Genomic DNA, 10,798 nt, shown 5'->3' with positions numbered 1-10,798 from the left:
CCAACAGGTGACCAATAAGACCTGATTCCAAGTTGCACAACAGCCACCTCCTACGCTGCTTCGAGACTGAAGGTTGCCAACCAACCACGCTGCACTGGATACAGCACAGGCTAGTCAGCCTTCCTGTTCCAGTGCAGGATATGGTTGGGCTACCCATTGACTGTGTGTCACATCAGACCTTCTCAAGACATTGATCCCATACTTATAACCTGTTTTTCCCAAGCGCTCTCCAAAAGGCCCCCTGCACTTCCTTGTTCCTAAAGCTGTAGATCAAGGGGTTTAGCAGGGGAGTTTATGATAGCATAAAACACAGAAACCAGGCGATCTTCATCCAAGGAATGATTGGAGGAGGGTCGCAGGTGGGTGTAGACGATGGTGCCATAGAAGATGCTCACCACAGTGAGGTGAGAAATACAAGTGGAGAATGTCTTTATCCTACCACTGCCTCTGTGGATCTTGAGCACAGAAGAGACAATGAGGAGGTAGGAAAGAAGGATCAGGGAGAAAGGCACAATCATAAGAAATGCAGAGACGGCGAAGATCATCAACTGGACAAGAACTACATCAGAGCAGGAGAGATGCAGAATAGGAGGAATGTCACAGAAGAAATGGTCAGTTTCATTGGAGTGACAGAAAGTTAGGGAAAAGACCAGCAATGTGTTGATAACAGAATTGAAGTTGCCAGTGATCCAGGAAGCTGCAAGCAGACTCCAACATATGGGCTGGCTCATGATCAGTGTATACTGGAGAGGATGACGGATAGCAGCATAATGGTCATATGCCATCACTGAGAGGAGCACACACTCTGTACTTCCTAAAGTGGCAAAGAAATACATTTGTAGTGCACATCCTATGAAGGAGATGGACTTGTCCCCCAGCAAGAGGTCCCACAATACCTCTGGGAGTGTGGTGGATGTGTAACAGATCTCAATGAAAGAGAGATTGCCCAAGAGAAAGTACATGGGAATTTTGAGGCGTTGGTCAACTCTGATCAATATAATGATGACTAGATTCCCTGCCAAAGTCAACAGGTAGACTAACAGGCCTATTGCAAAGAGAAGTCTCTTGTTCTTTAGGTCCACAGATAATCCCAAAAGGACGAATCCTGTGATACCTGTTTGGTTCTGTCTTCGTATAGGATTGGTGGAGTCCATCTTCAGTTAGAGTTCTTTAGTAGGACATAGCAGTTTCTACTGTGAATGCTGGCTATTTCACAAAGCAAAAATAAAATATAACATGCAGGCAGCTATTAAGTTTGCAGGCAGTCCATATAGTACACCTCCAAAAATTTGTAGCACTTTACACTCAGGAACCAGAATCGTATGGGCTAGATCATTACAAGCAGAAATACAATCATACAATCTACAGCTTTCTAGAGGGGGAAAAAAATAACTGTTCTCTTATCTCCATGTCACTCCATGTCATAAAATAGTCACTGTCCTCTTATCTCCATGCCTGTACACAGATGGATGCAAGAGTTGGTTGGATGCAGTAGATTCTTCAGAGTTCACTGGTCCCTTCCCATATCCTTTCAAGCTTTTCTTCGATAGCATTAAGTTGCAAGTATGTCAGTTTAGTGAAAATGAAAGCTGAAAGTTTTGAGAGAGTGACTGAAAGCTGAAATCAAACTAGAAATGGGAAATCCTATTGTCAGGATCTCAAATCCTCAAACCATCTATGGACGATCTTTTGCACCCAGAAACTTATGTCAGCAGTTATGTCAACTTAAGTCAGACAGAACTTTCAGCTTTCTCCAGCTTCATTTACTACTGAACTCTGAATAAGTCATTTTTAAAGTTCATTAAGATCAGATAATTGTCCCCAGGGATGACAGAGATAATAGGCATGGTATAAAGAACTCACTTGGGTTGACAGAATAGTCCTTCATGTGGGAGAAAAATTTAAGATATAAATAAAGCATGCCCTTGACTTTAGATGTTAGTGAGGCTTCAGAGAGCTGAGTGTGTCATAATTGTGGCAAGGGACTATTGAGAATAGAGAAGAGCTGCACATTATCTTTATAATGTGGCAACCACCAGCCATCCACATCAAACATGTTTATAATACCATCACATGGAGGAATTGGATGAGCATCCCATCCCAAAGGGTTGGAGGAATTCCAACTGAACACAAGCACTTTCACGTACACATTTGGTGTGCTTGATTAACAGCTCAATCCTAACTAACCCCCCCCCCAATGCAGTGGTGTTCCTCTTCACTGCTACTGAGAAGGTATCGGTTTTAAACTGAAGACAGTATGAAAGCCTGGTGAAATGGCTCTATGGATGGTTAGGTGGAGGGACTTCAATTGCCATATTCAGGGATTTGCTCCACCATTCCCTGTCAGTTCTTCAGGTCTGAGTTATTGAGAGCCCAGTCCTAGCCCCACCACACTACAGCATCCCTCCACCGAACCATCCATAGAGCTGTTCACCATGCTTTCATAATGTCTTCTGTTTAAAATCGATACCTTCTCAGTAGCAGTGAAGAGGAACAGCAATACATATATTTAATGTACCAGGGATGTTGCCCAGTATAGCAGTACTCTGATCCTGAACTGGGGCATTTAGCAGCATTTTATTAGCCACTTAGTTGAGGGGGGGAGGAGCTTTTAGGAGCTCTGTCGGTCCTTCTGTTTTTGAATACTCCTCCAAGGATTTGGAGGGGCTTTTTTGGCTAGGAGAAGCCAGGAAAGTGCTTGAGACTTGAGGCTAGCTAACTCTTGGGGAAAGCAACCCCTGGAGTCGGGCAAAGCCTGTCTTTACAGCAAGAAACGAAGGAACTCTGCCATCTTCGGCAGAGACAGCTTGGATCCCTCCCCTCCCCTCCCCCTATCGCTTGGACTGCAGCTCTAAAGGAAAGAAAAAACGCTTGGGGCCATTTCTCTAATCTTCCGCCAAAGTGTGAGTAAGCTTCCAGCTTGATATCTTTGAATGAGGGTGCGATTAGAAGACAAAAGTTGCTTAAAGACTGAGGGAATTCTTTTTTGACGGAGAGAGAAGGAAGTGAAGAGGTCTTTGGTTCAGCGTTCCCTCAGAAACTCACTTCAAAGACGGCATGATTTACTATTAGACTAAAAACAAGACTAATTAAGAAAATAATAACTTCAGGGGGGAAAAGAATGACTGGCTAAGATATCCCAGCTGTCTATACTACAAGGAAGAATAATTTACAAAGAAGAATAATCTACAGACTGTAAGGGACATTTCAAACGCCTGATAAGGATATTATGGAGTAGAAAGACATCTAGTGGAGAAAAATCATAACTTGGATATTGTGTTGTTTTTTTCTTTTTCTTTTTTTGTTCTCCTTTAAGAAGATTCTGGAAGAAGCCAAGCTGAAAAGACTTTATATCTGTGTTGATGAGGAATAAGTGTTAATGCTGAGAGATTAATATTGCAAGCATTATTGAGATTTTGATTTATTGAATTGATATAGTAGTTATATCTATAAGATTGACAGATATTAATCTGTATGGGTATATTGTCTTGGATTCTCTGTTCATTTCATTTATCTTAATATACAATGGAATATTCGAGGAGACAGTCCATAAAAGTCCAGAAAGCCTCTCCAAATACCGGCTCTTCAATTCAGACAATGCTAACTCTTGAGAAAAGTACAGAAAGAAAGAAAGATGATCAAGCAGGAATTATTGATTTTCTCAGAGAGTTCTGGGAAGAGACAAGACAATTGAAAACCCAGATTTCAAATTTAGATAAAAACATGACTGAGAAACTAGATCAGTTATCAATTAAACTGAAAGAAATGGATGAGATGGCGAAGGAGACACGTAAAAAGGTCAGTAGAAATCAGAAAGAGATAAACAGGATGAAAGAACAAGCAAAAAGAGACCAGGCAAAGATTGAACAGCTCACCCAACAAGTGGATTTTGCAGATCAAAAAAATATTGCACTTGAAAGAAGTGTCATGTTGCTAGAAATTGAACAGGCTCACTATATGCTACGCATTCAGAATTATCCAGAAGAAAAACAAGAAGATATTAGATCAGTGATGATTCATTGGCTGGGAGAACAAACTGAGTTGGAGACAGAACTTCTGGAAGGTGGATTGCATGCAGTGTATAGACTCAGATCCCCATACGCAGAAGCCCACAATTTTCCAAGAGAAATAATGTTGAAGTTCACACAGAAAAGGGTGAGAGATATGGTCCAGCAGGCATTGATGGAGAAAACAATAATGGCTGGGGGAAACCCTGTGAGAATTTTAAGGGGAACGCCATGGAGCACAAGACAAAAGATACTCCACTATAGGACTCTGACATCATTTTTGAGAAGAGAGAATGTGAGATATAGATGGTTACTCCCAGAAGGCTTAGTCTTTACATATCAATTGAAAAGATATAATATAACCTCAATAATGAAAATGAGAAACTTTTTGGAGACTTTGCAAAGAGATCAAGAGGAACAAGAACCACCAAAAGATGTAAGTAAAGTTAACCATGATCGAGGGAAAAATAAAGCGACTCTATAGGACAGAACATCCCTAGAGAAAGAATCAGAAGTAGGATTGGGTCAAAGTTCAGAAGATGAAGAAGAAGAGGAGGAGGAAGAAGAAGAAGAGGAAGAGGAGCAGGATGATGATTTTGAAAAGAAAGAAATTATTAAAATTAAACAACAAAGATGCCAACCAAGAAGAGAAGCGAAAATAAAAAAGAAAAATATAGAATGATGATATCAGATACGCAACTTGATATGCTATCCATAAATATTAATGGGTTAAACTCACCACAAAAGAGAAAGAGGATTTTCCATCAGTTAGAAAAAGAGAACAAAGACTTGATAGCAATTCAAGAAACACATATATTGAAAAAAAGATTGGAAGTTTCTACAAAACAAAAAATTAGGTGAACTTTTTTATACGGCAGAAACAAAAAAGAAGAAAAAAGGCTTAGCCCTATATGTTAAACCTTGGTTGAGTCCAAAATTGATTTATACAGATGAAGATGCCAGAATACTGATAGTAGAAATTACATATGCAGAAAAGAAATTATTAGTGGTAAATATATATGCGCCTAATGACTCACGTGAAAAATTCTTTAAAAAATTACATAGAAAATTGGCTCCCCTGAATGAATTTGATCTGATTCTGCTAGGTGATTTTAATTCAACATTTGACATAAATTTAGATAGATCAGTTAAGAGGAAAAAGAAAGGAGGTAACTTACCTAAATCTTTCTTACAATTAGCAGAAGAATTTAACTTGATTGACACATTTTGTATTGGCAACCTTCAGTCTCGAAAGACTATGGTATTGCGCTCTGAAAGGTGGTTCTGACACAGCGTCTAGTGTGGCTGAAAAGGCCAATCCGGGAGTGACAATCCCTTCCACACCGGGAGCAAGTGCAGTCTGTCCCTGGTCTGTCTCCCTGGCTATGGGCCTTCCTTCTTTGCCTCTTAGCCTCAGACTGTTGGCAAAGTGTCTCTTCAAACATTGACACATGGAGAGTCCAAAACCCAGGAAAAAGACAATATACTTATTTTTCAACATGACATAAAGTATGGTCAAGAATAGATATGTGTTGGATTACAGCAACAAAAGATTTATTTGAAGCAGAAATATTACCAAACACCTTCGTGGATCATAGTACAATTAGTTTAAAATTCAAAAGATTTCGGAGGAAAGGGCTCTGGAGACTGAATATTACTGATATGAAAAATAAGGATTTTGTGAATTTAGCTAAAGAGGAAATGAGTTGGTTTTTTAAAATAAATAATCACCCAGAAATGAAACCACAAATTATTTGGGATACAAGTAAAGCGTATTTTAGAGGAATTATGATGAAATTTTCAGCAAGAAAAAAAAGGAAGGATAACCAACTTATTAAAGAGATAACTTTAAAATTGAAGAAGAAAGAGCAGGAGTTCCAAGAGAATCCATCTAGAGAAGAATTAACTGCAAAAATACAGAAACTTCAACATGAGATCAGAATTATACAAACGGAAGAAATTGAGAGAATACTAAAATTAATTAAGCAGAATTATTTTGAAAATGCAAATAAACCTGGAAGATGGCTGGCGCATAGACTGAAAAAAGAATGACAGAGGAACTTTATAAATAGTTTGACAGATGAAAATGGAATTGAGAAATATAAATCTCCAGAAGTTAAACTTATAATTGAAAATTTTTATCAGCAATTGTATAAGAAATATAATGTAGATCCAGATTTGCAAATGGATTACCTATTAAAAAATAATATGCTAAAATTGACATCAGAACAGAAACAAATTTTAGATCAGAAAATTTCCATGCAAGAATTATCAGAAGCAATCAAAAGACAGAAAAATCAGAAATCCCCTGGAACAGACGCAATTCCGGCAGAATATTATAAGACATTTGAAGAGACGATACAATTACCGTTCAAGAATTTGGTTAATGATATCTGGGAAACAGGAAATATACCTGACTCATGGAAAGAAGCTTTAATTACGTTAATACATAAACAAGGCACAGAAAAGAAAGAAATCAGAAATTATAGGCCAATTTCTCTTTTGAATATGGACTATAAGGTTTTTGCATCAATATTGGCTGGAAGATTAAAGAGAGCTCTATTGCAAATAATACATCATGATCAAATGGGCTTTTTACCAAAACGACATCTAAAAGATAGTGTGAGAGTTATTATTAATATAATAGAATATTTTGAGGCGCATCCAGATAAAAAATTAGGATTAATCTTCGTAGATGCACATAAAGCATTTGATAGAGTAAATTGGAACTTTATGATACAAGAAATGCACCAGATGGATTTTGGGCCAAAGTTTATAAAGGTAATAGAGAAGATATATACAAAACAGACAGCAAGAATAAAGATAAATGGTGATATAACAAGAAAGATAGAAATTCAACAGGGAACAAGACAAGGATGTCCTTTATCTCCATTACTGTTTATTTTAACTCTGGAATATAGTAAGAAGAGATGAAAGAATTGTTGGAGTGAAGGTCCAAAGTGAAGAATTCAAGATTCAGGCATATGCAGATGATCTTACTTTTATTTTAGAGGATCCAAACCAGTCTTTAATATATCTGATAGAAAATTTGACAGAGTATGGAGAAATGGCAGGACTGAAGATAAATTATGATAAAACGAAAATATTAGTGAAAAATATGAGAAAACAAGAAAAACAGCAAATACAGGAATTTGGTATTAATATTACAAACAAGATTAAATATCTGGGGATCACTTTAACAGATAAATGTAGTGAATTGATGGAAAATAATTACCTAAAGTTAATGATGGAGATTAAGAAAGATTTTAAAAGATGGAATGGATTAAACTTATCATTGTTGGGGAGAATAGCAACAATTAAGTTAAATGTGCTGCCGAGAATATTGTTTTTATTTCAGACAATACCAGTCCTATTAAAAAAGGCATTTTTTCAGGATTTGAATAAAGTGATGGCTAATTTCATTTGGCAAGGGAAAAAAGCTAGAATAAAGATGAAACTATTACAAGATGTTAAAGAACGAGCGGGTTTTGGAATGCCAAATTGGGAAATTTATTATTACGCGGCAGCAATGAATTGGATAAAGGATTGGGCAGAAGCAGAAAAATCTAGAGAGTTAAAATTAGAATTATATGATCTGCAGATTGGTCCTCATGCTTTTATGATATATGATAAAGCCAAATATCATAGCTATTTTAAACAACATTTGATAAGAAGGGCACTGTTATTTGCCTGGGAACAAATAAGATATAAAGTCTACGAGAAAATTCCAAGATGGGTTAAACCATTGGAAATTAGTACAAGGCCAATCTGGTTGAGAGGTTCACAGAATAAGAGATATGATGAATTATTAGATGAAAAAGCAGATCTTTACTCAAAAGAAATATTGTGGGAGAAAGGGATTAAACTGGATTGGTTGACAGAACTACAAATTAAAACAAGATGGATGAAAGATAAAAAAGAAGGAATCTATCTAGAGGACATGGAATTTGATAAAATACTTCTATCAAATGAGGAACATTATATTAAGAGGATGTATCAATATTTGTTAAGTATGGAAATGGAAGATGAATTGGTAAAAGAGGTGATGATTATATGGGCAAAGAATATTGGATATAACATAATAATGAATAATTGGGATCAGCTATGGAAAAGAAATATGAGGATAATCAAGGCAGCAACAATGAAAGAAAACATATATAAAATTTTTTATAGATGGTACCTATCTCCAGATAGGTTGGCAAAAATGTATCCCGGCACAAGTAATAAATGTTGGAAATGTAAAGAGGTGAAAGGATCTTTTTACCACATGTGGTGGCTTTGCCCTAAGGCAAAAGAGTTTTGGAAAAAAATTCATATAAATATTCAAGTTATTTTAAATTGTGTAATACCCTTACAACCAGAATTGTTTCTATTGAATATCTTCCCTGAAGGATATAACAATGATTTCAAACACACTTTGTTATACGTGATCACTGCAGCAAGATTGGCCTATGCCAGTTTATGGAAGAACTCAGAAAATCCTGGTGTAGGGATGTGGATTGAGAAATTATACGAGATTGTAGAAATGGATGTGTTGACAGAAAGGTTGAGGGATGGCAAGACGGAGAGAATACAGAAATTGTGGAACCCATTATATGAATGGTTAGATAAATGATTATGAAATATTGATTGAAGAGATGATAATTATAGAAATAATTATAGAAATAAGACAGTATTGGCTGCAGTTCTGTGATTCCCTAGTGTTTTTTTCCTCTGTATTACCCTGAATATATATATCTGTGATTTTCCCTGTACCCATGCCTTAAATCAAATAAAATATTAAAAAAAAAAAAGCAGCATTTTATTAGCCACTTAAGTTGATGTGTGTGGTGTGAATTTTGGTAAAAATCTGCGAAACTAATGAGGCCTTTGTATATCCTATTTTTAGAGTACAGGTGTGCATTGTTTAATGATGGGGATGTGGTCCCGCACACACTTCGTTAAGTGACACAGTTGTTAAACGACATCCTCTTTTCAAAGCCTCTGGAGCATGTGGCCTCTGCAGGACTCAGAAAAGCATTCGGAGGCAAGGGGAGCACAGCTCCACTCAGCTTCAGAGGTTTTGGGGGTGTGACAAGGATCAGCGACGGACCGTCATGCATGCAGTTCGTCGCTGATTGGAATGTTGTTAAGCAACATTCACCTGTAGCTAAACAAAAGAACACCTGTGAGATGGGTTCCTAGGAAATTGATCTTGACCAATTAACTCTTTATCACTTGGCCTTTTTTCACATTTATAATCACTTGATGTGATTATCACTTGCAGAGCTCTAACATGGGCAGAGCCAGAGGGGCACGTGTCCTGGGCACTAAGCTGGGGGGGCACATGACTGCCCCAGGCTCCACCCTGTTTACAGAGGAGGCAGCTTCACAAACCCTGTTCCTTCTCCTGTAGAGGCTCCCTTCACAGGAGAAGGAATGGGGCCATTAAACCACAGCAGTAAGCATTCCACCCTTTGGGGAGAACCCAGAAGTGACATCACAATGTTACATGACATCATGCTTACTGGAAAAATAAAAATTTCCTTTTGGTGATGGGGAGGAAGCAGAGTAGAGCAAGCAGCAGAACCCCCCTTTTGGGTATCACCCCAGGGAACCTCCCTCACCCAGCTGACTGCTAATCAATAAAAAAGACAAAGTAGCGGAGGTTTGTTAAATCTGTATAAAAAAGAAGTTGTTTACTCATGGTTCCATTGAATGCATATTTACAGCATCTGATTAGGATCAGAGGTTCAGCTAGCACTTAGGGATGGCAAGGGATGGCACTTGCTAACACTTAGGGATTGCAAAGGAGATGAGAAAGAAAAGCTGGGGACGGTAAATATGAGATCAATTCCAAAAGTCATGGACTAGTAAACTTCTTCCGTACTAGCTGGGCTCTAGTGTTCAGCTCAGGCCTCAGAATAATAATGTAGAACTTTGGAAGAAAGATGTAACTCAACAACCCACCACTGGAGGTCAAGATGCAGAAGACCTCCACAGCCACCATGTATTTCCCCCTGGTGCTCAGGTAGCTGGGGACAAAAGATACCCAAACACTGCAGAACACCAACATGCTGAAAGTGATCAGTTTGGCTTCATTAAAAGTATCAGGCAGCTTCCTGGTCAAGAAAGCCACGATGAAGCTGATCAAGGCCAAGCATCCCATGTAGCCCAGGACAATGTAGAACATGAAAACTGACCCTTCATTGCATTGTATAATGATTTGGTCAATGTGGGAGTGCATGTCAAACTCTGGGAAGGGGGGAGATATTGCCAGCCAAACCACACAGAGGCCAGCTTGAATGAGAGAATACAGAATGATGACTGAGACTGCCAGCCTCTTCCCCACCCATTTCCTCATGCTGTTTCCTGGCTTGGTGGCCATGAAGGCCAAAATGACAGTGATGGTTTTGGCTAACACACAAGACACAGCAACAGTGAAGACGATGCCAAATACTGTTTGGCGGAGAAGGCAGGTCACCTTCCCAGGCCAACCAAGGAATAGGAAGGAACACAGAAAGCAGAGCAGCAGAGAAGAGAGAAGAGTGCAGGTGATGCCCCAGTTGTTGGCCTTGACAATGGGAGTACTCCTGTGTTGAATGAAACTCCACATCACCAGAACTGTCAGCAGGGCAAGGAAAAGAGCAAAGGAAGTCAAAAGGATTCCCAAGTTCTCTTTGTAGGATAGAAAGATTAAGAATTTGGGGATGCACTGATCCTTGCGACTGTTTGGGTACTGCTTTTCTGGGCATTTGTCACACTGTTCTGCATCTGAAAGAAATAAGCCAATCTCCATAATTTCAGCATAT

The 10,798-nt window shown here is 38.4% G+C and overlaps 2 protein-coding genes across 2 annotated transcripts; one reads left to right on the top strand and one right to left on the bottom strand.

Moving 5' to 3' along the window:
• Positions 1 to 257: 257 nt before the first annotated feature.
• On the bottom strand, positions 258 to 1,154 carry LOC136653093 (olfactory receptor 5F1-like). Its single transcript, XM_066630018.1, has one exon. The coding sequence runs from the start codon at positions 1,152 to 1,154 to the stop codon at positions 258 to 260; it is 897 nt and encodes a 298-aa protein (XP_066486115.1).
• Positions 1,155 to 3,597: 2,443 nt separating this feature from the next.
• Positions 3,598 to 4,689, top strand: LOC136653092 (tropomyosin-like). Its single transcript, XM_066630017.1, has 2 exons — positions 3,598 to 4,155; positions 4,492 to 4,689. The coding sequence occupies exons 1-2, from the start codon at positions 3,598 to 3,600 to the stop codon at positions 4,687 to 4,689; spliced, it is 756 nt and encodes a 251-aa protein (XP_066486114.1).
• Positions 4,690 to 10,798: the final 6,109 nt, after the last annotated feature.

Source organism: Tiliqua scincoides, chromosome 5, assembly GCF_035046505.1.
Source record: "Tiliqua scincoides isolate rTilSci1 chromosome 5, rTilSci1.hap2, whole genome shotgun sequence".
Lineage (NCBI taxonomy): Eukaryota > Metazoa > Chordata > Lepidosauria > Squamata > Scincidae > Tiliqua > Tiliqua scincoides.
Note: the sequence above shows the minus strand (reverse complement) of the source record. Positions and strands in the feature narration are given on the sequence as shown.